Genomic DNA, 24,677 nt, shown 5'->3' with positions numbered 1-24,677 from the left:
AGAATGTAATGTTCCACTTACATCACGGATGAATCTTGTACTTGAAGCCCAACAAAACTACATAGAGACAGATCCATAGTGTCTATCAGGATAAGGGGGTAATGCACAGGTTCCACCGAGAGTTGAACTCGGATCACTGGATTCAAAGTCCAGAGTGCTGACCATTACACCATGGAACCCTACAGGTGCTGTTCTTGGACATATGTGTTTTTACAATGGTGTTGAGGGTTCATGACCACTCAAAAGTGAAAGAGCAAGCTGGAATCTCCATATTAAGAATCTAATGTTCCACTTACATCACGGATGAATCTTGTACTTGAAGCCCAACAAAACTACATCGAGACAGATCCATAGTGTCTATCAGGATAAGGGGGTAATGCACAGGTTCCACCGAGAGTTGAACTCGGATTACTGGATTCAAAGTCCAGAGTGCTGACCATTACACCATGGAACCCTACTGCTGCTGAAGGTGGGCGTGTTTGGTTTCACAAAGGTGTTGACGCATGTGCTTGGACGTACAGTATGTGGTTTCACAATGGTTTTGAGGGTTCAAGGCCACTCACTCAAAAGTGAAAGATCAAGTTGGAATTTCCATATTAAGAATCTAATGTTCCACTTACATCCCGGATGAATCTTGTACTTGAAGCCCTACAAAACTACATAGAGACAGATCCATAGCGTCTATCGGGATAAGGGTGTACACAGGTTCCACCGAGAGTTGAACTCGGATCACTGGATTCAAAGCCCAGAGTGCTGACCATTACACCATGGAACCCTACCACGGCTGAGTGTGGGCGTGTTTGGTTTCACAAAGGTGTTGAGGTTAAAAACTACTCAAAAGTGAAATAGCAGGATGGAATTTCGACATTAAGAATATAATGTTCCATTTCCGTCACCGATTAATCTTGTAGTTGAAGCCCTACAAAACTACATAGAGACAGATCTATAGCGTCCATCAGGATAAGGGGGTAATACACAGGTTCCACCGAGAGTTGAACTCAGACCACTGGATTCAAAGTCCAGAGTGCTGACCATTACACCATGGAACCCTACAGGTGCTGTTCTTGGACATATGTGTTTTTACAATGGTGTTGGGGGTTCATGACTACTCAAAAGTGAAAGAGCAAGCTGGAATCTCCATATTAAGAATCTAATGTTCCACTTACATCACGGATGAATCTTGTACTTGAAGCCCAACAAAACTACATCGAGACAGATCCATAGTGTCTATCAGGATAAGGGGGTAATGCACAGGTTCCACCGAGAGTTGAACTCGGATCACTGGATTCAAAGTCCAGAGTGCTGACCATTACACCATGGAACCCTACTGCTGCTGAAGGTGGGCGTGTTTGGTTTCACAAAGGTGTTGACGCATGTGCTTGGACGTACAGTATGTGGTTTCACAGTGGTTTTGAGGGTTCAAGGCCACTCACTCAAAAGTGAAAGATCAAGTTGGAATTTCCATATTAAGAATCTAATGTTCCACTTACATCCCGGATGAATCTTGTACTTGAAGCCCTACAAAACTACATAGAGACAGATCCATAGCGTCTATCGGGATAAAGGTGTACACAGGTTCCACCGAGAGTTGAACTCGGATCACTGGATTCAAAGCCCAGAGTGCTGACCATTACACCATGGAACCCTACCACAGCTGAGTGTGGGCGTGTTTGGTTTCACAAAGGTGTTGAGGTTCAAAACTACTCAAAAGTGAAATAGCAGGATGGAATTTCGACATTAAGAATATAATGTTCCATTTCCGTCACCGATTAATCTTGTAGTTGAAGCCCTACAAAACTACATAGAGACAGATCTATAGCGTCCATCAGGATAAGGGGGTATAACACAGGTTCCACCGAGAGTTGAACTCAGACCACTGGATTCAAAGTCCAGAGTGCTGACCATTACACCATGGAACCCTACAGGTGCTGTTCTTGGACATATGTGTTTTTACAATGGTGTTGAGGGTTCATGACCACTCAAAAGTGAAAGAGCAAGCTGGAATCTCCATATTAAGAATCTAATGTTCCACTTACATCACGGATGAATCTTGTACTTGAAGCCCAACAAAACTACATCGAGACAGATCCATAGTGTCTATCAGGATAAGGGGGTAATGCACAGGTTCCACCGACAGTTGAACTTGGATCACTGGATTTAAAGTCCAGAGTGCTGACCATTACACCATGGAACCCTACTGCTGCTGAAGGTGGACGTGTTTGGTTTCACAAAGGTGTTGACGCATGTGCTTGGACGTACAGTATGTGGTTTCACAGTGGTTTTGAGGGTTCAAGGCCACTCACTCAAAAGTGAAAGATCAAGTTGGAATTTCCATATTAAGAATCTAATGTTCCACTTACATCCCGGATGAATCTTGTACTTGAAGCCCTACAAAACTACATAGAGACAGATCCATAGCGTCTATCGGGATAAGGGTGTACACAGGTTCCACCGAGAGTTGAACTCGGATCACTGGATTCAAAGCCCAGAGTGCTGACCATTACACCATGGAACCCTACCACAGCTGAGTGTGGGCGTGTTTGGTTTCACAAAGGTGTTGAGGTTAAAAACTACTCAAAAGTGAAATAGCAGGATGGAATTTCGACATTAAGAATATAATGTTCCATTTCCGTCACCGATGAATCTTGTACTTGAAGCCCAACAAAACTACATAGAGACAGATCCATAGTGTCTATCAGGATAAGGGGGTAATGCACAGGTTCCACCAAGAGTTGAACTCGGATCACTGGATTCAAAGTCCAGAGTGCTGACCATTACAAAATGGATCCCTGCAGGTGCTGTTCTTGGACATATGTGTTTTTACAATGATGTTGAGGGTACAAGGCCACTCAAAAGTGAAAGAGCAAGCTGGAATCTCCATATTAAGAATCTAATGTTCCACTTACATCCCGGATGAATCTTGTACTTGAAGCCCTACAAAACTACATAGAGACAGATCCATAGCGTCTATCGGGATAAGGGTGTACACAGGTTCCACCGAGAGTTGAACTCGGATCACTGGATTCAAAGTCCAGAGTGCTGACCATTACACCATGGAACCCTACCGCTGCTGAGATGGGCGTGTTTGGTTTCACAAAGGTGTTAACGTATGTGCTTGGACGTATGTGGTTTCACAATGGTTTTGAGGGTTCAAGGCCACTCACTCAAAAGTGAAAGATCAAGTTGGAATTTCCATATTAAGAATGTAATGTTCCACTTACATCCCGGATGAATCTTGTACTTGAAGCCCTACGAAACTACATAGAGACAGATCCATAGCGTCCATCAGGATTAGGGTGTACACAGGTTCTACCGAGAGTTGAACTCAGATCACTGGATTCAAAGCCCAGAGTGCTGACCATTACACCATGGAACCGTACCACCACTGAGTGTGGGCGTGTTTGGTTTCACAAAGGTGTTGAGGTTCAAAACTACTCAAAAGTGAAATAGCAGGATGGAATTTCGACATTAAGAATATAATGTTCCACTTCCGTCACCGATGAATCTTGTACTTGAAGCCCTACAAAACTACATAGAGACAGATCTATAGCTTCCATCAGGATAAGGGGGTAATACACAGGTTCCACCAAGAGTTGAACTCGGATCACTGGATTCAAAGTCCAGAGTGCTGACCGTTACACCATTGAACCCTACAGGTGCTGTTCTTGGACATATGTGTTTTTACAATGGTGTTGAGGGTACAAGGCCACTCAAAAGTGAAACAGCAAGCTGGAATCTCCATATTAAGAATCTAATGTTCCACTTACATCACGGATGAATCTTGTACTTGAAGCCCAACAAAACTACATAGAGACAGATTCATCGCGTCCATCAGGATAAGGATGTAATACACAGGTTCCACCGAGAGTTGAACTCAGACCACTGGATTCAAAGTCCAGAGTGCTGACCATTACACCATGGAACCCTACAGGTGCTGTTCTTGGACATATGTGTTTTTACAATGGTGTTGAGGGTTCATGACCACTCAAAAGTGAAAGAGCAAGCTGGAATCTCCATATTAAGAATCTAATGTTCCACTTACATCCCGGATGAATCTTGTACTTGAAGCCCTACAAAACTACATAGAGACAGATCCATAGCGTCTATCGGGATAAGGGTGTACACAGGTTCCACCGAGAGTTGAACTCGGATCACTGGATTCAAAGTCCAGAGTGCTGACCGTTACACCATGGAACCCTACCGCTGCTGAGATGGGCGTGTTTGGTTTCACAAAGGTGTTAACGTATGTGCTTGGACGTATGTGGTTTCACAATGGTTTTGAGGGTTCAAGGCCACTCACTCAAAAGTGAAAGATCAAGTTGGAATTTCCATATTAAGAATGTAATGTTCCACTTACATCCCGGATGAATCTTGTACTTGAAGCCCTACGAAACTACATAGAGACAGATCCATAGCGTCCATCAGGATTAGGGTGTACACAGGTTCTACCGAGAGTTGAACTCAGATCACTGGATTCAAAGCCCAGAGTGCTGACCATTACACCATGGAACCGTACCACCACTGAGTGTGGGCGTGTTTGGTTTCACAAAGGTGTTGAGGTTCAAAACTACTCAAAAGTGAAATAGCAGGATGGAATTTCGACATTAAGAATATAATGTTCCACTTCCGTCACCGATGAATCTTGTACTTGAAGCCCTACAAAACTACATAGAGACAGATCTATAGCTTCCATCAGGATAAGGGGGTAATACACAGGTTCCACCAAGAGTTGAACTCGGATCACTGGATTCAAAGTCCAGAGTGCTGACCGTTACACCATTGAACCCTACAGGTGCTGTTCTTGGACATATGTGTTTTTACAATGGTGTTGAGGGTACAAGGCCACTCAAAAGTGAAACAGCAAGCTGGAATCTCCATATTAAGAATCTAATGTTCCACTTACATCACGGATGAATCTTGTACTTGAAGCCCAACAAAACTACATAGAGACAGATTCATCGCGTCCATCAGGATAAGGATGTAATACACAGGTTCCACCGAGAGTTGAACTCAGACCACTGGATTCAAAGTCCAGAGTGCTGACCATTACACCATGGAACCCTACAGGTGCTGTTCTTGGACATATGTGTTTTTACAATGGTGTTGAGGGTTCATGACCACTCAAAAGTGAAAGAGCAAGCTGGAATCTCCATATTAAGAATCTAATGTTCCACTTACATCCCGGATGAATCTTGTACTTGAAGCCCTACAAAACTACATAGAGACAGATCCATAGCGTCTATCGGGATAAGGGTGTACACAGGTTCCACCGAGAGTTGAACTCGGATCACTGGATTCAAAGTCCAGAGTGCTGACCATTACACCATGGAACCCTACCGCTGCTGAGATGGGCGTGTTTGGTTTCACAAAGGTGTTAACGTATGTGCTTGGACGTATGTGGTTTCACAATGGTTTTGAGGGTTCAAGGCCACTCACTCAAAAGTGAAAGATCAAGTTGGAATTTCCATATTAAGAATGTAATGTTCCACTTACATCACGGATGAATCTTGTACTTGAAGCCCTACGAAACTACATAGAGACAGATCCATAGCGTCCATCAGGATTAGGGTGTACACAGGTTCTACCGAGAGTTGAACTCAGATCACTGGATTCAAAGCCCAGAGTGCTGACCATTACACCATGGAACCGTACCACCACTGAGTGTGGGCGTGTTTGGTTTCACAAAGGTGTTGAGGTTCAAAACTACTCAAAAGTGAAATAGCAGGATGGAATTTCGACATTAAGAATATAATGTTCCACTTCCGTCACCGATGAATCTTGTACTTGAAGCCCTACAAAACTACATAGAGACAGATCTATAGCTTCCATCAGGATAAGGGGGTAATACACAGGTTCCACCAAGAGTTGAACTCGGATCACTGGATTCAAAGTCCAGAGTGCTGACCGTTACACCATTGAACCCTACAGGTGCTGTTCTTGGACATATGTGTTTTTACAATGGTGTTGAGGGTACAAGGCCACTCAAAAGTGAAACAGCAAGCTGGAATCTCCATATGCAGAATCTAATGTTCCACTTACATCACGGATGAATCTTGTACTTGAAGCCCAACAAAACTACATAGAGACAGATTCATCGCGTCCATCAGGATAAGGATGTAATACACAGGTTCCACCGAGAGTTGAACTCAGACCACTGGATTCAAAGTCCAGAGTGCTGACCATTACACCATGGAACCCTACAGGTGCTGTTCTTGGACATATGTGTTTTTACAATGGTGTTGAGGGTTCATGACCACTCAAAAGTCTTGTACTTGAAGCCCAACAAAACTACATCGAGACAGATCCATAGTGTCTATCAGGATAAGGGGGTAATGCACAGGTTCCACCGACAGTTGAACTTGGATCACTGGATTTAAAGTCCAGAGTGCTGACCATTACACCATGGAACCCTACTGCTGCTGAAGGTGGACGTGTTTGGTTTCACAAAGGTGTTGACGCATGTGCTTGGACGTACAGTATGTGGTTTCACAGTGGTTTTGAGGGTTCAAGGCCACTCACTCAAAAGTGAAAGATCAAGTTGGAATTTCCATATTAAGAATCTAATGTTCCACTTACATCCCGGATGAATCTTGTACTTGAAGCCCTACAAAACTACATAGAGACAGATCCATAGCGTCTATCGGGATAAGGGTGTACACAGGTTCCACCGAGAGTTGAACTCGGATCACTGGATTCAAAGCCCAGAGTGCTGACCATTACACCATGGAACCCTACCACAGCTGAGTGTGGGCGTGTTTGGTTTCACAAAGGTGTTGAGGTTAAAAACTACTCAAAAGTGAAATAGCAGGATGGAATTTCGACATTAAGAATATAATGTTCCATTTCCGTCACCGATGAATCTTGTACTTGAAGCCCAACAAAACTACATAGAGACAGATCCATAGTGTCTATCAGGATAAGGGGGTAATGCACAGGTTCCACCAAGAGTTGAACTCGGATCACTGGATTCAAAGTCCAGAGTGCTGACCATTACAAAATGGATCCCTGCAGGTGCTGTTCTTGGACATATGTGTTTTTACAATGATGTTGAGGGTACAAGGCCACTCAAAAGTGAAAGAGCAAGCTGGAATCTCCATATTAAGAATCTAATGTTCCACTTACATCCCGGATGAATCTTGTACTTGAAGCCCTACAAAACTACATAGAGACAGATCCATAGCGTCTATCGGGATAAGGGTGTACACAGGTTCCACCGAGAGTTGAACTCGGATCACTGGATTCAAAGTCCAGAGTGCTGACCATTACACCATGGAACCCTACCGCTGCTGAGATGGGCGTGTTTGGTTTCACAAAGGTGTTAACGTATGTGCTTGGACGTATGTGGTTTCACAATGGTTTTGAGGGTTCAAGGCCACTCACTCAAAAGTGAAAGATCAAGTTGGAATTTCCATATTAAGAATGTAATGTTCCACTTACATCCCGGATGAATCTTGTACTTGAAGCCCTACGAAACTACATAGAGACAGATCCATAGCGTCCATTAGGATTAGGGTGTACACAGGTTCTACCGAGAGTTGAACTCAGATCACTGGATTCAAAGCCCAGAGTGCTGACCATTACACCATGGAACCGTACCACCACTGAGTGTGGGCGTGTTTGGTTTCACAAAGGTGTTGAGGTTCAAAACTACTCAAAAGTGAAATAGCAGGATGGAATTTCGACATTAAGAATATAATGTTCCACTTCCGTCACCGATGAATCTTGTACTTGAAGCCCTACAAAACTACATAGAGACAGATCTATAGCTTCCATCAGGATAAGGGGGTAATACACAGGTTCCACCAAGAGTTGAACTCGGATCACTGGATTCAAAGTCCAGAGTGCTGACCGTTACACCATTGAACCCTACAGGTGCTGTTCTTGGACATATGTGTTTTTACAATGGTGTTGAGGGTACAAGGCCACTCAAAAGTGAAACAGCAAGCTGGAATCTCCATATTAAGAATCTAATGTTCCACTTACATCACGGATGAATCTTGTACTTGAAGCCCAACAAAACTACATAGAGACAGATTCATCGCGTCCATCAGGATAAGGATGTAATACACAGGTTCCACCGAGAGTTGAACTCAGACCACTGGATTCAAAGTCCAGAGTGCTGACCATTACACCATGGAACCCTACAGGTGCTGTTCTTGGACATATGTGTTTTTACAATGGTGTTGAGGGTTCATGACCACTCAAAAGTGAAAGAGCAAGCTGGAATCTCCATATTAAGAATCTAATGTTCCACTTACATCCCGGATGAATCTTGTACTTGAAGCCCTACAAAACTACATAGAGACAGATCCATAGCGTCTATCGGGATAAGGGTGTACACAGGTTCCACCGAGAGTTGAACTCGGATCACTGGATTCAAAGTCCAGAGTGCTGACCGTTACACCATGGAACCCTACCGCTGCTGAGATGGGCGTGTTTGGTTTCACAAAGGTGTTAACGTATGTGCTTGGACGTATGTGGTTTCACAATGGTTTTGAGGGTTCAAGGCCACTCACTCAAAAGTGAAAGATCAAGTTGGAATTTCCATATTAAGAATGTAATGTTCCACTTACATCCCGGATGAATCTTGTACTTGAAGCCCTACGAAACTACATAGAGACAGATCCATAGCGTCCATCAGGATTAGGGTGTACACAGGTTCTACCGAGAGTTGAACTCAGATCACTGGATTCAAAGCCCAGAGTGCTGACCATTACACCATGGAACCGTACCACCACTGAGTGTGGGCGTGTTTGGTTTCACAAAGGTGTTGAGGTTCAAAACTACTCAAAAGTGAAATAGCAGGATGGAATTTCGACATTAAGAATATAATGTTCCACTTCCGTCACCGATGAATCTTGTACTTGAAGCCCTACAAAACTACATAGAGACAGATCTATAGCTTCCATCAGGATAAGGGGGTAATACACAGGTTCCACCAAGAGTTGAACTCGGATCACTGGATTCAAAGTCCAGAGTGCTGACCGTTACACCATTGAACCCTACAGGTGCTGTTCTTGGACATATGTGTTTTTACAATGGTGTTGAGGGTACAAGGCCACTCAAAAGTGAAACAGCAAGCTGGAATCTCCATATTAAGAATCTAATGTTCCACTTACATCACGGATGAATCTTGTACTTGAAGCCCAACAAAACTACATAGAGACAGATTCATCGCGTCCATCAGGATAAGGATGTAATACACAGGTTCCACCGAGAGTTGAACTCAGACCACTGGATTCAAAGTCCAGAGTGCTGACCATTACACCATGGAACCCTACAGGTGCTGTTCTTGGACATATGTGTTTTTACAATGGTGTTGAGGGTTCATGACCACTCAAAAGTGAAAGAGCAAGCTGGAATCTCCATATTAAGAATCTAATGTTCCACTTACATCCCGGATGAATCTTGTACTTGAAGCCCTACAAAACTACATAGAGACAGATCCATAGCGTCTATCGGGATAAGGGTGTACACAGGTTCCACCGAGAGTTGAACTCGGATCACTGGATTCAAAGTCCAGAGTGCTGACCATTACACCATGGAACCCTACCGCTGCTGAGATGGGCGTGTTTGGTTTCACAAAGGTGTTAACGTATGTGCTTGGACGTATGTGGTTTCACAATGGTTTTGAGGGTTCAAGGCCACTCACTCAAAAGTGAAAGATCAAGTTGGAATTTCCATATTAAGAATGTAATGTTCCACTTACATCACGGATGAATCTTGTACTTGAAGCCCTACGAAACTACATAGAGACAGATCCATAGCGTCCATCAGGATTAGGGTGTACACAGGTTCTACCGAGAGTTGAACTCAGATCACTGGATTCAAAGCCCAGAGTGCTGACCATTACACCATGGAACCGTACCACCACTGAGTGTGGGCGTGTTTGGTTTCACAAAGGTGTTGAGGTTCAAAACTACTCAAAAGTGAAATAGCAGGATGGAATTTCGACATTAAGAATATAATGTTCCACTTCCGTCACCGATGAATCTTGTACTTGAAGCCCTACAAAACTACATAGAGACAGATCTATAGCTTCCATCAGGATAAGGGGGTAATACACAGGTTCCACCAAGAGTTGAACTCGGATCACTGGATTCAAAGTCCAGAGTGCTGACCGTTACACCATTGAACCCTACAGGTGCTGTTCTTGGACATATGTGTTTTTACAATGGTGTTGAGGGTACAAGGCCACTCAAAAGTGAAACAGCAAGCTGGAATCTCCATATGCAGAATCTAATGTTCCACTTACATCACGGATGAATCTTGTACTTGAAGCCCAACAAAACTACATAGAGACAGATTCATCGCGTCCATCAGGATAAGGATGTAATACACAGGTTCCACCGAGAGTTGAACTCAGACCACTGGATTCAAAGTCCAGAGTGCTGACCATTACACCATGGAACCCTACAGGTGCTGTTCTTGGACATATGTGTTTTTACAATGGTGTTGAGGGTTCATGACCACTCAAAAGTGAAAGAGCAAGCTGGAATCTCCATATTAAGAATCTAATGTTCCACTTACATCCCGGATGAATCTTGTACTTGAAGCCCTACAAAACTACATAGAGACAGATCCATAGCGTCTATCGGGATAAGGGTGTACACAGGTTCCACCGAGAGTTGAACTCGGATCACTGGATTCAAAGTCCAGAGTGCTGACCATTACACCATGGAACCCTACCGCTGCTGAGATGGGCGTGTTTGGTTTCACAAAGGTGTTAACGTATGTGCTTGGACGTATGTGGTTTCACAATGGTTTTGAGGGTTCAAGGCCACTCACTCAAAAGTGAAAGATCAAGTTGGAATTTCCATATTAAGAATGTAATGTTCCACTTACATCACGGATGAATCTTGTACTTGAAGCCCAACAAAACTACATAGAGACAGATCTATAGCGTCCATCAGGATAAGGGGGTATAACACAGGTTCCACCGAGAGTTGAACTCAGACCACTGGATTCAAAGTCCAGAGTGCTGACCATTACACCATGGAACCCTACAGGTGCTGTTCTTGGACATATGTGTTTTTACAATGGTGTTGAGGGTTCATGACCACTCAAAAGTGAAAGAGCAAGCTGGAATCTCCATATTAAGAATCTAATGTTCCACTTACATCACGGATGAATCTTGTACTTGAAGCCCAACAAAACTACATCGAGACAGATCCATAGTGTCTATCAGGATAAGGGGGTAATGCACAGGTTCCACCGAGAGTTGAACTCGGATCACTGGATTCAAAGTCCAGAGTGCTGACCATTACACCATGGAACCCTACTGCTGCTGAAGGTGGACGTGTTTGGTTTCACAAAGGTGTTGACGCATGTGCTTGGACGTACAGTATGTGGTTTCACAGTGGTTTTGAGGGTTCAAGGCCACTCACTCAAAAGTGAAAGATCAAGTTGGAATTTCCATATTAAGAATCTAATGTTCCACTTACATCCCGGATGAATCTTGTACTTGAAGCCCTACAAAACTACATAGAGACAGATCCATAGCGTCTATCGGGATAAGGGTGTACACAGGTTCCACCGAGAGTTGAACTCGGATCACTGGATTCAAAGCCCAGAGTGCTGACCATTACACCATGGAACCCTACCACAGCTGAGTGTGGGCGTGTTTGGTTTCACAAAGGTGTTGAGGTTAAAAACTACTCAAAAGTGAAATAGCAGGATGGAATTTCGACATTAAGAATATAATGTTCCATTTCCGTCACCGATGAATCTTGTACTTGAAGCCCAACAAAACTACATAGAGACAGATCCATAGTGTCTATCAGGATAAGGGGGTAATGCACAGGTTCCACCAAGAGTTGAACTCGGATCACTGGATTCAAAGTCCAGAGTGCTGACCATTACAAAATGGATCCCTGCAGGTGCTGTTCTTGGACATATGTGTTTTTACAATGATGTTGAGGGTACAAGGCCACTCAAAAGTGAAAGAGCAAGCTGGAATCTCCATATTAAGAATCTAATGTTCCACTTACATCACGGATGAATCTTGTACTTGAAGCCCAACAAAACTACATAGAGACAGATCCATAACGTCTATCGGGATAAGGGTGTAATACACAGGTTCCACCGAGGGTTGAACTCGGATCACTGGATTCAAAGCCCAGAGTGCTGACCATTACACCATGGAACCCTACCACCGCTGAGGGTGGGCGTGTTTGGTTTCACAAAGGTGTTGACGCATGTGCTTGGACGTATGGGGTTTCACAATGGTTTTGAGGGTCAAGGCCACTCACTCAAAAGTGAAAGATCAAGTTGGAATTTCCATATTAAGAATCTAATGTTCCACTTACATCCCGGATGAATCTTGTACTTGAAGCCCTACAAAACTACATAGAGACAGATCCATAGCGTCTATCGGGATAAGGGTGTACACAGGTTCCACCGAGAGTTGAACTCGGATCACTGGATTCAAAGCCCAGAGTGCTGACCATTACACCATGGAACCCTACCACGGCTGAGTGTGGGCGTGTTTGGTTTCACAAAGGTGTTGAGGTTCAAAACTACTCAAAAGTGAAATAGCAGGATGGAATTTCGACATTAAGAATATAATGTTCCACTTCCGTCACCGATGAATCTTGTAGTTGAAGCCCTACAAAACTACATAGAGACAGATCTATAGCTTCCATCAGGATAAGGGGGTAATACACAGGTTCCACCGAGAGTTGAACTCGGATCACTGGATTCAAAGTCCAGAGTGCTGACCGTTACACCATTGAACCCTACAGGTGCTGTTCTCGGACATATGTGTTTTTACAATGGTGTCGAGGGTTCATGACCACTCAAAAGTGAAAGAGCAAGCTGGAATCTCCATATTAAGAATCTAATGTTCCACTTACATCACGGATGAATCTTGTACTTGAAGCCCAACAAAACTACATAGAGACAGATCCATAGTGTCTATCAGGATAAGGGGGTAATGCACAGGTTCCACCGAGAGTTGAACTCAGATCACTGGATTCAAAGTCCAGAGTGCTGACCATTACACCATGGAACCCTACCGCTGCTGAAGGTGGGCGTGTTTGGTTTCACAAAGGTGTTGACGCATGTGCTTGGACGTACTGTATGTGGTTTCACAATGGTTTTGAGGGTTCAAGGCCACTCACTCAAAAGTGAAATATCAAGTTGGAATTTCCATATTAAGAATCTAATGTTCCACTTACATCCCGGATGAATCTTGTACTTGAAGCCCTACAAAACTACATAGAGACAGATCCATAGCGTCTATCGGGATAAGGGTGTACACAGGTTCCACCGAGAGTTGAACTCGGATCACTGGATTCAAAGCCCAGAGTGCTGACCATTACACCATGGAACCCTACCACGGCTGAGTGTGGGCGTGTTTGGTTTCACAAAGGTGTTGAGGTTCAAAACTACTCAAAAGTGAAATAGCAGGATGGAATTTCGACATTAAGAATATAATGTTCCATTTCCGTCACCGATGAATCTTGTACTTGAAGCCCAACAAAACTACATAGAGACAGATCCATAGTGTCTATCAGGATAAGGGGGTAATGCACAGGTTCCACCAAGAGTTGAACTCGGATCACTGGATTCAAAGTCCAGAGTGCTGACCATTACAAAATGGATCCCTGCAGGTGCTGTTCTTGGACATATGTGTTTTTACAATGGTGTTGAGGATTCAAGGCCACTCAAAAGTGAAACAGAAAGCTGGAATTTCCATATTAAGAATCTAATGTTCCACTTCGGTCACAAATTGAATCTTATACTTGAAGCCCTACACAGAGACAGGTCGATAGCGCCTTTCAGGATAACGGGTTGTAATACTTAGCTTTCCCCGAGACTTGAACTGTAATCACTGAGTTTAAAAGTTCAGAGTGCTAACCATAACACCCTGCTAGCCTTTCCTTGGGTGTGGGTAGTGTCACAGTAGTGCTGAGTGAGTGACGATGACTGTACAAGAGGTTACATCCAGTGACCTACTAGTTTGACCTCTCTCATGTTCACATGCCCCAGTGATGTGAAAGACAAACCCATCCAGTCATTTACAAAGCTAACAAAGCCATGTTTAACTTTACACAGATTTTAAATTGTACTTAACATGAATAAAAAATATGATCTTGAACAGGGTACAATGTTTTCAGATACAAGGCTTTCATAAGAAATGTGATTTTGAAGTCTTTGACTTTTTAAGCTCACATAATGTGTATATTACTTGTGTTTCATGAAGCTCTTCTACTGCAGGGCTGTCAGCATTTCGACAATTTAAGAACTTGGGGACTTGTTACATTTAGTTAAGGTGTTGACAAAAGTACTCATTTAAATACACTATTTCCATAAAAAGCAAAAAAAAAAAAAACACAAAGTAAAAGTTGTGACACAAAAATAAAATAATAGCTTTTGTTTATCGATTATCTTGCATGCACCTTCATAAAATAAAATACAGTAATTGGCCACAATATGCAATACGTAATATCTAATGTAGTAATGTCTAATGTATCTAATGTCAGTACAAGAGAAATCTGCCTTTGCCTTGAACTGTTTTCTATTTTTTTTCCCCACACAAGTTTCAGAGAGCTTATTACTGTGTTTTAACGTTGTGTAAGTTGCATCGCTGTGAGATAGACAAAAATAAATGCAACTGTTAATTCACACGTCCACCATTATCTAAGACGGTTATACAGCGTTGTCAAGTCAAATAAGGTATATGCAGACATACACAGCGTCCCATTTCACTTCTTACTTCCACGTAGGATTTACAGGGGCTTATCCAAGTAATGTAATTAGTAGTAATTTTATACATAGCATGTTTGCATCTGCAGTGTGCAAGTTTGCCAGGTTTCCGGCACCAGCAAAGTAAAGAACACTACATATTTGTGACAACACCTAAAAGTAAATTGGCGTTGTCTGCTTCTTTGTGTTGAATCGTATTTTGGGTATTATAAGAATTTATGTTCACAGCATATATCCTGTGTATATCCATCCATCCATCCATCTTCTATGCCGCTTAGCCTCACTCGGGTCACGGGTATGCTGGAGACTATCCCAGCTGACTTCGGGCGAGAGGCCGAGTACACCCCGGAGTGGTCGCCAGTCCATCGCAGGGCACATATAGACAAACAACTATTCACTCTCACATTCATAACTAAGGACAATTTAGAGTCGCTAATTAATCTAACATGCATATTTTTTTGGGGAATGTGGGAGGAAACAGGAGTACCCGGAAAAAACCCATGCACACACGGGGAGAATATGAAGACTCCACACAGAGATGCCCAATGGAGATTCGAACCCTGTGTATATCAATGCTCTTATTTCCTATATCGGCTGATATGTTGGTTAACAGCCAATATATTGGATATCGTCTTTTTTCCAGCCCCAGCCCCCAATATCAGTATCGGCTCCAAAAATCGGTCGGACTCTAGTAGACATGCACACTCTAATGAGATCCAGTACAAATGTTGTAACAATATGTGCTGGGAGTAAAATGTATACTGTATAGTGTATGTATGTAAAGTTAGAGAAAACCTAGCACTCAAAGCCAAAGTGAAACTAAAAAGCTACTTATACTACAGCTGGACTGAGTATAAAGTCATTTAAGATAAGCTAACATCAAAAAAGAAGAAATGTGGTTAGAGAATAAATAAATTGTAATAAATTCTAGAAAAAAATCCTGTGGAAATTTTAAATGGACCTGCAGCCTTTTGTTAACCTTTGGCCCAGAGTTTGAGACCAACTTTGTGTCTATTGAGCTTCGTCTTTTAAACTAGTTTAACAATGCTAATAGCTAGCATGCTAACAGCTGGCATTCTAGCAAACTGCGTGGATACATACTTTGCTTCGATAGACAGTTCCTACAGTGCTAAATCTTAATATGATATGCAAACTTCTAAAATAGTAAAACTAGCACCTAGAAAGATAGGTCAAAGCTTTAAGTGGTTTTAGGAGAATCCGACAAAATCTAAATGCTAATAGTGCTAAGAGCTAGCATTCTAACACCTAGCAATATAGGACAAAGTACCAAAAGTGCCACAGCTCTGCTGTATTGTGTTCTTATCATGCCATGTAAATACATGCAATTGGACATCAGTAAAATAGCTAAAATGCTAACAGCATGCAAGCACCTTGCAAAAGCAAACTATGTATCTATAGCCATTTTACATAATAATGTCATGGCAATGTATTCAATTTAATGAGGATAGTAGAAGTTAGCATGCTAGCACCTAACAAGATTGTATTTAGCAACAAAAGTGCTAAATGTCCTAAATTAACTCAATATTTTGACGTTGGGACGGGTAGAGTTTTACAAATATGGAATAGGGTCACATTCTGCGAATGTTGAGGCACAAAATTATGTAATGTCTGGAAACGGACTCGTCCTCTTCAGATAGCAGTGCCAGCGAAAGGTGAGCATTATTATAGTTAACAAGGCTGAATTTGTCTTCATTGTACCAAATGTTATGGCTCTTTTTGTGTACGTGACAAACCTGACTGAGCTCTCCGGGGACCCGTGCTATGGTGGGAGGCCCCCATCACAGGGTTAAATGTACAGCCGGTGTGCGTCAGCTGACGTGTGCCGTGACGTTACTGTCGAGGGGGGAGTGTCCTGTTGGGAGCACCAGCCAGACAGCCAGGCTCTGGCCGCTGTCCTGTGCAACTTCCTAGCCGCTTCTTCAGCTCTTGAGCGGCCATCCTCACCGCGCTGATCATGTTGTGCTCGTGTGCGGCTCCGGAAGTGAGCCTCGTTCCTCCCTCGCCGCTTCTCTCCTCTTGACTGCCGGCTTTAGTAGCTCCAACGCAGGCTGTGCTTGTCTGAAGCTAAACCGGACCGCTCCGCCGCTTCCTCTCCCCCTCCTCATCTCTCGGTCCAGAGAGCAGCTCATGGAGGCCCCGGTGGAGGAGAGAGAACCGCCGCCGATGGCCAACTCTTTCCCTCTGCCCACTCTCACGCCAGCCGTGCCCCCTTACGTGACCCTGGGTCTGACGGTGGTCTACAGCGCCTTCTACTCGCTGCTCTTTATCTTCATCTACGTCCAGCTCTGGTTGGTGCTGCGGTATCGACACAAACGCTTCAGCTACCAGACAGTGTTCCTGTTCCTGTGCCTGCTGTGGTCGGCCCTGCGCACGGTGCTCTTCTCCTTCTACTTCAAGAACTTTGTGACGGCCAACACTTTGGGGCCTTTTCCGTTCTGGCTGCTCTACTGCTTCCCTGTGTGCCTGCAGTTCTTCACACTCAGCCTCATGAACCTGTACTTTGCACAGGTGAGCCAACGTGATGATGTCATTTCACGCATACACAATGAACACACGAATACCCGCACAGTCCAATGTGGTTGTGGTCTGCAGCGATGCAGGGCTACACGACTGGGGCAAAATATTAGAGACAGCTCTCTGTATGATGCACTGCAAACTACAATAATACTTTTATTATCTTTTGAAAGACATTATTTGGATTAGATCTCAATATAGATTGTGGAAATGCCCTATTATCATAATGATGTCATAATGTACCTTTTCTGTCCTCAATGAGGTGCTATTTTAATGACTTGATCAACAAATAACACCTTCACTTTTACTGAGGAGCTTTTGCTTTTCCAAGCAGCTTTTAAGGCTGATGGAGTGACTCATTCCTCATCTGCTTACATAATTCACATATTCAACAAAAGCGTGTCTGGCGGCTAACGAAGCGATATTCTTAGCAACTGGTGGAAAATGCATGGTAGAAGCTTAAAGCAGCAAAACTTCCTGTTTTATGTTTTGCTGCTTGAGCACAAATGGAGAAGTGAAAATGGCTTATCGCAAATACGAGGCATTTACAGTGTGTGCTTTTCACTTTTTCTCATGACAGGTTGTGTTCAAGGCCAAGTCTAAATATGCACCGGAGCTCCTGAGGTACAGGTAAAAAACACACACAAGAGGGAAGAATATATTTTATTCTGTTTTTCTGGTGAGAATCCACATTCTGTTACCTCGTAAATTTGGAGAGTTTTTTTTTTTTTTCTCGTGCCGAAGTTGGAAGAAAATATCTAAATTACATAATTAAAGCACGAAAAAAAATATGAAATTGTCCATTAATAAATTCATTTGTGAAATGTAATATGAAATAATGATAGTGAAAATATTTGTCATCATTAATTCTTATTATTTAATGACTGATAAAATGAAATTAATGGGATTTTTATTCAGTTAATAGATTTTTTTAAATGATAAAACAGCATTTTTAATGATTTGATGGCTTTATTTATTGTTTTATGTTATTTAAATTCTACATATAACTAGTAAATAAGTGAACACGCTATTAAAAGCCCCATGGGATGCAACATGGATCAAAACTGACTCGTTGAAAGTCACCTACCAATGAGCTGGAGGGCGGGATCAGTGATTTCGACTATTCAACCCGCGATGTGAATAAATATTCACACAAAACCTCGGCATATCTCTTGGCCACATCATTTTATGTTCTTTCATTTCGACAGAAAAAGTGTACTGTGTGCAGTTTTTAATAATTGTGTAATCCTCTCATGAGGTCATATTTCTATTCATATATTTTAACAGTTACAAGTGGCCCTATGAAGGCAGCCATAACGGCGATGTGGCCCTCAATGAAAACGAGTTTGACACCCCTGATCGAAAGGATTAACTCCACAAGTGTGCTTTACTTTCTGTTACTTGCAGAAGCTACAGGGGTGGCAAAGAGGAGAGATGTAGGAAAGCGGGTACACCTGTCTCCGTCCTGGCTGCTCAGTACAATATAAGCACCCAGGAATCGGTTAAGCTTCAATTGCATGCACAAATAAATGGATGCCGGTGGAAGACCAGAATTTCCCTCACTTTCCTCGAAAATATCCCTTATTTTGAAAAGCAAATGTTGTCAGGTATGACGGTTAAATGGCAATGGCGTTACGTTTTATTAGAAATAGTGCAACGCAACTTTTAATACGCCGTTCCATTTAATTTATGATGGTGGTTAAAGAGTGGTTTATTATTTTAATGTAATCATATTACAGTAGTTAACTGGTACTCTAATCTCAAACCACAATGTCTCTACTGTCCCCCACAGGCTGCCACTGTACCTGGTCTTCCTGTCCATGAGCCTGGTGTTTTTAGCCGTCAACCTGGTGTGTGCCATGCTGGTGAGGACGTCATCTGCAGATGCTCGCACGGTGGTGCTGGTGAGGGTGGCCATCAACGACACCCTCTTTGTCCTGTGCGCTGTGTCGCTCTCACTGTGTCTCTACAAGATTGCCAAGATGTCCCTGGCCAACATTTATCTGGAATCCAAGGCGAGAAACGAGATGGCGGTGGTCAAGAAATACGTTGGCGATCGCACGCTGTAACATGCACTCTTGGTTTTACTACAGGGGACGTCAGTGTGCCAGGTAACCGCTATAGGGGCCATAGTCATCCTCCTGTACACATCCAGGGCCTGCTACAATCTGGTCGTCCTGGGACTCTCAAACAAGAGTATCAACTCCTTTGACTACGACTGGTACAACGTTTCCGACCAGGTACCCCTTAGAACAGGGGTTCCCAAACTTTTTCCACCGAGGGCCACATGCTGATAAATGAAAGGATGCAAGGGCCACTTTGATGTTTTGTAAGCAAATACGTGTAGACATGCTAAGAAGTTCTATTTCAAGAAAAAAAAAAAAAGTATCTCAGCTTTGTGATAGAGGTGAAAAAATGTAATATTAGTATGCACTTTGGCCTTTGCTCTTTTTTTTCCAAATATTTCAAGTTTCTTCTTAAATAACCTAAACAATTATAAATGTTCTTCTCATAATCTTATGACTGTATTCACATATGTTGACTTTTTTCCCAATCCAGTTTTCCAATGACAACTCTGTTTCTCATATTATGACTTACATTTTTTTTTAATATTTCAACTCTGTGACTAAAATGTGCTCATAATATTACAAGTTCATTCTCACAAAATCCGACTTTATTCTCGTATAATTACAGCTGTTTTTTTCCCCCATTTCTACTGTTTTTTTTTCATTTTCCAACAATTTAAACTTTCTTCTTGTAAATTTTATTCTCGTAATTATGACATTATCCCCATAATATTTTGACTTTATTCTCATACCACTATAACAACCACATTATCCAAAAATTACAACTTTGCTTTGTTGTTCCTTATAATACCATTGAAAAAACACACATCTGTTTTGTTTAATATTTCAGCTTTGTGCTATTAAAATGCGATAATTTTTCCTTATAATATTAAGACTGTATTCTCATAAAACTGCAGCTGTTTTTTCCATTTCTGTTTTTTTCCCCCCATTGTCCAACAATTGTTCTCGTAATTATGATGTATTATTCCCATAATATTTTGACTTTATTCTCATAACATAACTTTTTCTACGACCAAATTTTCCAAAAATTCCAATTTTATTCAGTTTGTTGTTTCTTAAGATACAACTTAAAACACATCTCTTTTGCTTAATATTCCAACTTTACTCAGTTTGTTGTTTCTTAAGATACGGCTTTAAAAAAAAACACATCTTTGTTGCTTAATATTTCAACTTTATTATTTTTCCTCATAATATCACATTATTCTCGTAACATTTCAAATGTTTTCGATAGATTTATATTTTGACTTCGTCAAATTACTGCTGCTTTTTCCATTTTTTTTTTTTGTTTTTGTTTTAGTTTTGTTGTTAAAATTATACTTTTATGTGTCACGGCCCGCAAATGGCCACCGGGCCGCACTTTGGACACCCCCGCCGTAGAATTTCATGATGTTTCCTTCTGAGGCAGCTGACATCTGTGGTTATTTTACGTATGTATGTAAGCAGCTTTTAAGTTTTAAGGTCCCTAACTGTCATACGTAAGAAGGAAGCTCACAGCTGTTATTCAGACTAAAATAAAGTAAAACCACTCACCTTTTAATGACACCATACAGACAGGTAATAGAGAGGGTGCAGGAAAAGGCCAAAGCAAAAGTTTTGTTGGGACTTTTGAGGCGTAGTTTCCACAAAATTTGAGGTTGGATTCAAAGTCATTTGACCATCAACTTACCTCTGACAAACTTGATGGTTGAGCTTGATCATGGATGGAAGTGATGCTGTAAGACAAAATGTCCATCCCCCTCGCCGTTCCCACCAAGGTGTCAGCATAGTCATGTGTTAGGATCTGATACGTAGGGGTGTGTCCCTGTGTTATGTGTATCTGATTGACAGACAGAATGGAATATTATGTGGATAAATACACTATTATAAATACAATAGAAAATAATTGAATTGTAATTATGTCAACGATCCAAAATTGGCTAAATCCATTTAGTCAGGTTTGTGTTTTCTTTCAGGCAGATTTACAGTCCACCCTGGGTGACACCGGCTATGTCGTCTTCGGGGTGGTCTTATTCGTATGGGAGCTGTTCCCCACTTCCCTTGTGGTGTTCTTCTTCAGAGTGCGCCAGCCCGACCTCGACAGGGTGAGTCATCAGGTAGCATGTGACCGTGCTTCCCTTTTGGCCTCTTACAAAACAAAACAAGCAGATTGCAGCACAGCAGATGACGTTTAAGTTGCTTTTAGCGTGTGAAACAGTGGATATTTAATGCTTATGTGCAACTTTTAACCACACGATGTTGTTTTGCAGAGTGGCTCTGGGCTTCCCGGCCACGTCTTCTCCTCCAGGGCTTATTTCTTCGACAATCCTCGGCGTTACGACAGCGACGATGACCTAGCATGGAGTGTCATGCCTCAAAACATCCAAGCCAGGTAAAAAAAAAAAAAATAAATAAATACAAATTTAACCTCTAATAAAATTTGGTAAAAGATAAAACGGGGGTGTTCAAAGTGTGGCCGTTCTCGGCCTGCAGCTTGCTTTTTTCATAGACTCTCGGCATATTGTAAAATAGTTTCATTATAAATGAGGTATTATTAGATACTGTATGACACCAATTTAGCCTACATTGGCTTTATTTGTTGTACGGATTGAAATCGAAACCAGGAAAATGCAACAAAATGGAGAGCTGTGAAGCATACGAGCGTATTCATGAGTCAAATTGCGTGCGTGATACGATACGATACGATAAATTTGTACATGTTGGCAGGTGTGCACAAACATTGAAAGTACTCCCTGCCTCTCATGCCCCCACCTCACTATTTGAGAAGCGCTGTCCTGCACTGAATTGGTTTTCCCATCTTTAATGTACAAAATGTATCAATGTGCGGTCCTCGCTCACCCCTGGTTTAACAGATCCTTTTGTTTGTGCCAGTTTGGCTGCCGACAGCTACGAGTGGGGGAGCCAGAGCAGCAGCATCAGCGCTTACATCGGAGGGGACGACATTTACCACCTCCCCCTTCCTCCAGAGGAGCTCAGCCACTACTGATAAGAAATCACAGAGACTCATTGTTTTCTTGGCTCCTAAAGTTTTTGCACTGTTATCCTAGTGAAGCACACTGGAATTCATACATTCATATTAGTTCGAAACAAGAACTAACACATGCCAGTATACGAAGGACCACTGATAAATGATTTTCACACTCCATGTACAAAAGAGGGCCCAATATGACTGCTCTTTTTTTTTTTTTAGTTGATATTAATATATTTCCTGACCTTTTGCATTGTGCACTGTATTTCTATTTCATGTATGTGTTTCTTTTCATACAGATTTGTTAATAGTAGTTGTTTAATTCATTAAAACAGCCAAATTGTAATTTGTTTTGCTTTTAAAAAAAACAAAAAACAACAAAACACTATTTTGGGGATTCACAGGAGTGGCCTTTTATTGTGGCCAACCTAAGGCACACCTGTGCAATAACCATGCTGTAATCAACATTTGAGATACCTTTTTTGTGTATAGAAAATCTTTAACACTTTGAGTTCACCTCATGAAAAATGGGAGCGAAAACAAGTGTTTATATTTTTTGTTGAGTGTAGTTTGGTTAAAAAAAAATTATTTATACAGTGGGGCAAAAAAGTAGCCACCAGCCACCAATTGCGCACGTTCTTCCGCTTAAGATAAGCGAGGTCTGCAATTTTCACCATAGGTATACCGCAACTATTAGAGACAAAATGAGAAAAAAAAATCCAGAAAATCACAGATTTTTAAAGAACGTATTTGCAAATTATGGTGGAAAATAAGTATCACCTGCAAACAAGCAAGATTTCTGGCTCTCACAGACCTGTAACTTCTTCTTTAAGAGGCGCCTCTGTCCTCCACTCGTTAATGGCACATATTTGAACTCATCAGCATAAAAGACACCTGTCCACAACCTCTAACAGTCACACATCCAAACTCCACCATGGCCAAGACCAACGACCTGTCAAAGGACACCAGAAACAAAACTGTAGACCTGCACCAGGCTGGGAAGACTGAATCTGCAATAGGTAAGCAGCTTGGTGTGAAGAAGACAACTGTGGGAGCAATTATTAGAAAACGGAAGACATACAAGACCACTGATAATCTCCTCAATCTAAGGCTCCACGTAAGATCTCACCCAGTGGGGTCAAAATGATCACGAGAACGGTCAGCAAAAATCCCAGACCCACACCGGGGGACCTAGTGAATGACCCACAGAGAGCTGGGACCAAAGTAACAAAGGCTACCATCAGTACCACACTACGCCGCCAGGGACTCAAATCTTGCAATGCCAGACGTGTCCCCCTGCTTACGCCAGTACATGTCCAGGCCCGTCTGAAGTTTGCTAGAGAGCATTTGGATGATCCAGAAGAGGATTGGGAGAGTGTGATATGGTCAGATGAAACTAAAATAGAACTTTTTGGTAGAAACTCAACTTGTTGTGTTTGAAAGAGAAAGAATGCTGAGTTGAATCCAAAGAACAACATACCTACTGTGAAGCACGGGGGTGGAAACATCATGCTTTGGGGCTGTTTTTCTGCAAAGGGACCAGGACGACTGATCCGTGTAAAGGAAAGAATGAATGGGGCCATGCATTGTGCGATTTTGAGTGAAACCCTCGTTCCATCAGCAAGGGCATTGAAGATGAAACGTGGCTGGGTCTTTCAGCATGATAATGATCCCAAACACACCGCCTGGGCAATGAAGGAGTGGCCTAGCCAGTCTCCAGATCTCAACCTCATAGAAAATCTTTTGAGGGGGTCGAAAGTCTGTGTTGCCCTGCGACAGCCCCAAAACATCACTGCTCTAGAGGAGATCTGCATGGAGGAATGGGCCAAAATACCAGCAACTGTGTGGAAAACCTTGTGAAGACTTACAGAAAGCGTTTAATCTCTATCGTTGCCAACAAAGGATATATAACAAAATATTGACATTAACTTTTCTTATTCACCAAATACTTATTTTCCACCATAATTTGCAAATAAATTCTTTAAAAATCAGACAATGTGATTTTTTTTTCTCTCATTTTGTCTCTCGTAGTTGAGGTATACGTATGATGAAAACCGGAGACCTCTCTCATCTTTTAAGTGGGAGAACGTGCACAATTGGTGGCTGACTAAATACTTTTTTGCCCCACTGTATGTATGTTTAACTCACTTTTACAGTACTGACAAAATAGAAACATCAAAGTGAGGTCAATCACAGGACACACACAAACACTTATTCACACTCACATTCACACCTACGGACAAAGAGTCTCACATGCATGTGTTGGGGATGTGGGAGGAAGTCCGAGTACCTGGGGAAAAGCCGGATCTCCTGACTGTGAGGCACACATGCTGCCAAGATGCAAGTGTCTAAAAATAAATCTCAGCAGAAAAGGATCCGCT

The 24,677-nt window shown here is 42.2% G+C and overlaps 1 protein-coding gene and 30 non-coding genes across 33 annotated transcripts; 1 reads left to right on the top strand and 30 right to left on the bottom strand.

Annotated features, from left to right (window-relative positions):
• Window positions 1-107: 107 nt before the first annotated feature.
• Window positions 108-179, bottom strand: trnaq-uug (transfer RNA glutamine (anticodon UUG)). The gene has a single exon. It is a non-coding gene; the product is annotated as a tRNA-Gln (tRNA).
• Window positions 180-382: 203 nt separating this feature from the next.
• On the bottom strand, window positions 383-454 carry trnaq-uug (transfer RNA glutamine (anticodon UUG)). Its single transcript has one exon. It is a non-coding gene; the product is annotated as a tRNA-Gln (tRNA).
• A 249-nt stretch (window positions 455-703) lies between these two features.
• On the bottom strand, window positions 704-775 carry trnaq-uug (transfer RNA glutamine (anticodon UUG)). The gene has a single exon. It is a non-coding gene; the product is annotated as a tRNA-Gln (tRNA).
• Window positions 776-977: 202 nt separating this feature from the next.
• On the bottom strand, window positions 978-1,049 carry trnaq-uug (transfer RNA glutamine (anticodon UUG)). Its single transcript has one exon. It is a non-coding gene; the product is annotated as a tRNA-Gln (tRNA).
• Window positions 1,050-1,252: 203 nt separating this feature from the next.
• Window positions 1,253-1,324, bottom strand: trnaq-uug (transfer RNA glutamine (anticodon UUG)). The gene has a single exon. It is a non-coding gene; the product is annotated as a tRNA-Gln (tRNA).
• A 249-nt stretch (window positions 1,325-1,573) lies between these two features.
• trnaq-uug (transfer RNA glutamine (anticodon UUG)) lies at window positions 1,574-1,645 on the bottom strand. Its single transcript has one exon. It is a non-coding gene; the product is annotated as a tRNA-Gln (tRNA).
• Window positions 1,646-1,847: 202 nt separating this feature from the next.
• On the bottom strand, window positions 1,848-1,919 carry trnaq-uug (transfer RNA glutamine (anticodon UUG)). The gene has a single exon. It is a non-coding gene; the product is annotated as a tRNA-Gln (tRNA).
• Window positions 1,920-2,443: 524 nt separating this feature from the next.
• trnaq-uug (transfer RNA glutamine (anticodon UUG)) lies at window positions 2,444-2,515 on the bottom strand. The gene has a single exon. It is a non-coding gene; the product is annotated as a tRNA-Gln (tRNA).
• A 474-nt stretch (window positions 2,516-2,989) lies between these two features.
• On the bottom strand, window positions 2,990-3,061 carry trnaq-uug (transfer RNA glutamine (anticodon UUG)). Its single transcript has one exon. It is a non-coding gene; the product is annotated as a tRNA-Gln (tRNA).
• Window positions 3,062-3,853: 792 nt separating this feature from the next.
• trnaq-uug (transfer RNA glutamine (anticodon UUG)) lies at window positions 3,854-3,925 on the bottom strand. The gene has a single exon. It is a non-coding gene; the product is annotated as a tRNA-Gln (tRNA).
• Window positions 3,926-4,125: 200 nt separating this feature from the next.
• Window positions 4,126-4,197, bottom strand: trnaq-uug (transfer RNA glutamine (anticodon UUG)). The gene has a single exon. It is a non-coding gene; the product is annotated as a tRNA-Gln (tRNA).
• Window positions 4,198-4,989: 792 nt separating this feature from the next.
• trnaq-uug (transfer RNA glutamine (anticodon UUG)) lies at window positions 4,990-5,061 on the bottom strand. The gene has a single exon. It is a non-coding gene; the product is annotated as a tRNA-Gln (tRNA).
• Window positions 5,062-5,261: 200 nt separating this feature from the next.
• On the bottom strand, window positions 5,262-5,333 carry trnaq-uug (transfer RNA glutamine (anticodon UUG)). Its single transcript has one exon. It is a non-coding gene; the product is annotated as a tRNA-Gln (tRNA).
• A 792-nt stretch (window positions 5,334-6,125) lies between these two features.
• trnaq-uug (transfer RNA glutamine (anticodon UUG)) lies at window positions 6,126-6,197 on the bottom strand. The gene has a single exon. It is a non-coding gene; the product is annotated as a tRNA-Gln (tRNA).
• A 462-nt stretch (window positions 6,198-6,659) lies between these two features.
• Window positions 6,660-6,731, bottom strand: trnaq-uug (transfer RNA glutamine (anticodon UUG)). Its single transcript has one exon. It is a non-coding gene; the product is annotated as a tRNA-Gln (tRNA).
• A 474-nt stretch (window positions 6,732-7,205) lies between these two features.
• trnaq-uug (transfer RNA glutamine (anticodon UUG)) lies at window positions 7,206-7,277 on the bottom strand. Its single transcript has one exon. It is a non-coding gene; the product is annotated as a tRNA-Gln (tRNA).
• A 792-nt stretch (window positions 7,278-8,069) lies between these two features.
• On the bottom strand, window positions 8,070-8,141 carry trnaq-uug (transfer RNA glutamine (anticodon UUG)). The gene has a single exon. It is a non-coding gene; the product is annotated as a tRNA-Gln (tRNA).
• Window positions 8,142-8,341: 200 nt separating this feature from the next.
• On the bottom strand, window positions 8,342-8,413 carry trnaq-uug (transfer RNA glutamine (anticodon UUG)). Its single transcript has one exon. It is a non-coding gene; the product is annotated as a tRNA-Gln (tRNA).
• A 792-nt stretch (window positions 8,414-9,205) lies between these two features.
• Window positions 9,206-9,277, bottom strand: trnaq-uug (transfer RNA glutamine (anticodon UUG)). Its single transcript has one exon. It is a non-coding gene; the product is annotated as a tRNA-Gln (tRNA).
• A 200-nt stretch (window positions 9,278-9,477) lies between these two features.
• Window positions 9,478-9,549, bottom strand: trnaq-uug (transfer RNA glutamine (anticodon UUG)). The gene has a single exon. It is a non-coding gene; the product is annotated as a tRNA-Gln (tRNA).
• A 792-nt stretch (window positions 9,550-10,341) lies between these two features.
• Window positions 10,342-10,413, bottom strand: trnaq-uug (transfer RNA glutamine (anticodon UUG)). The gene has a single exon. It is a non-coding gene; the product is annotated as a tRNA-Gln (tRNA).
• A 200-nt stretch (window positions 10,414-10,613) lies between these two features.
• Window positions 10,614-10,685, bottom strand: trnaq-uug (transfer RNA glutamine (anticodon UUG)). Its single transcript has one exon. It is a non-coding gene; the product is annotated as a tRNA-Gln (tRNA).
• A 246-nt stretch (window positions 10,686-10,931) lies between these two features.
• On the bottom strand, window positions 10,932-11,003 carry trnaq-uug (transfer RNA glutamine (anticodon UUG)). Its single transcript has one exon. It is a non-coding gene; the product is annotated as a tRNA-Gln (tRNA).
• Window positions 11,004-11,206: 203 nt separating this feature from the next.
• trnaq-uug (transfer RNA glutamine (anticodon UUG)) lies at window positions 11,207-11,278 on the bottom strand. The gene has a single exon. It is a non-coding gene; the product is annotated as a tRNA-Gln (tRNA).
• A 249-nt stretch (window positions 11,279-11,527) lies between these two features.
• trnaq-uug (transfer RNA glutamine (anticodon UUG)) lies at window positions 11,528-11,599 on the bottom strand. Its single transcript has one exon. It is a non-coding gene; the product is annotated as a tRNA-Gln (tRNA).
• A 477-nt stretch (window positions 11,600-12,076) lies between these two features.
• trnaq-uug (transfer RNA glutamine (anticodon UUG)) lies at window positions 12,077-12,148 on the bottom strand. The gene has a single exon. It is a non-coding gene; the product is annotated as a tRNA-Gln (tRNA).
• Window positions 12,149-12,391: 243 nt separating this feature from the next.
• On the bottom strand, window positions 12,392-12,463 carry trnaq-uug (transfer RNA glutamine (anticodon UUG)). The gene has a single exon. It is a non-coding gene; the product is annotated as a tRNA-Gln (tRNA).
• Window positions 12,464-12,665: 202 nt separating this feature from the next.
• trnaq-uug (transfer RNA glutamine (anticodon UUG)) lies at window positions 12,666-12,737 on the bottom strand. Its single transcript has one exon. It is a non-coding gene; the product is annotated as a tRNA-Gln (tRNA).
• Window positions 12,738-12,940: 203 nt separating this feature from the next.
• On the bottom strand, window positions 12,941-13,012 carry trnaq-uug (transfer RNA glutamine (anticodon UUG)). The gene has a single exon. It is a non-coding gene; the product is annotated as a tRNA-Gln (tRNA).
• Window positions 13,013-13,261: 249 nt separating this feature from the next.
• Window positions 13,262-13,333, bottom strand: trnaq-uug (transfer RNA glutamine (anticodon UUG)). Its single transcript has one exon. It is a non-coding gene; the product is annotated as a tRNA-Gln (tRNA).
• Window positions 13,334-16,550: 3,217 nt separating this feature from the next.
• Window positions 16,551-22,642, top strand: gpr137ba (G protein-coupled receptor 137Ba). Of its 3 annotated transcripts, none has more exons than XM_054798474.1 (7): window positions 16,551-17,238; window positions 17,825-17,868; window positions 19,037-19,259; window positions 19,338-19,484; window positions 21,266-21,412; window positions 21,578-21,699; window positions 22,200-22,642. In XM_054798474.1, the coding sequence occupies exons 1-7, from the start codon at window positions 16,858-16,860 to the stop codon at window positions 22,312-22,314; spliced, it is 1,179 nt and encodes a 392-aa protein (XP_054654449.1). In that variant the 5' UTR covers window positions 16,551-16,857; the 3' UTR covers window positions 22,315-22,642. The 3 variants fall into 3 exon arrangements, with proteins under 3 accessions (XP_054654449.1, XP_054654448.1, XP_054654452.1); XM_054798473.1 differs by having other exon boundaries at window positions 16,552-17,238; window positions 17,825-17,874; XM_054798477.1 differs by having other exon boundaries at window positions 16,556-17,238; window positions 17,825-17,874; window positions 21,284-21,412.
• Window positions 22,643-24,677: the final 2,035 nt, after the last annotated feature.

This window comes from Dunckerocampus dactyliophorus, chromosome 14 (assembly GCF_027744805.1).
Source record: "Dunckerocampus dactyliophorus isolate RoL2022-P2 chromosome 14, RoL_Ddac_1.1, whole genome shotgun sequence".
NCBI classification, from domain to species: Eukaryota; Metazoa; Chordata; class Actinopteri; order Syngnathiformes; family Syngnathidae; genus Dunckerocampus; species Dunckerocampus dactyliophorus.
This window is presented reverse-complemented; position numbering and strand designations above follow the sequence as displayed.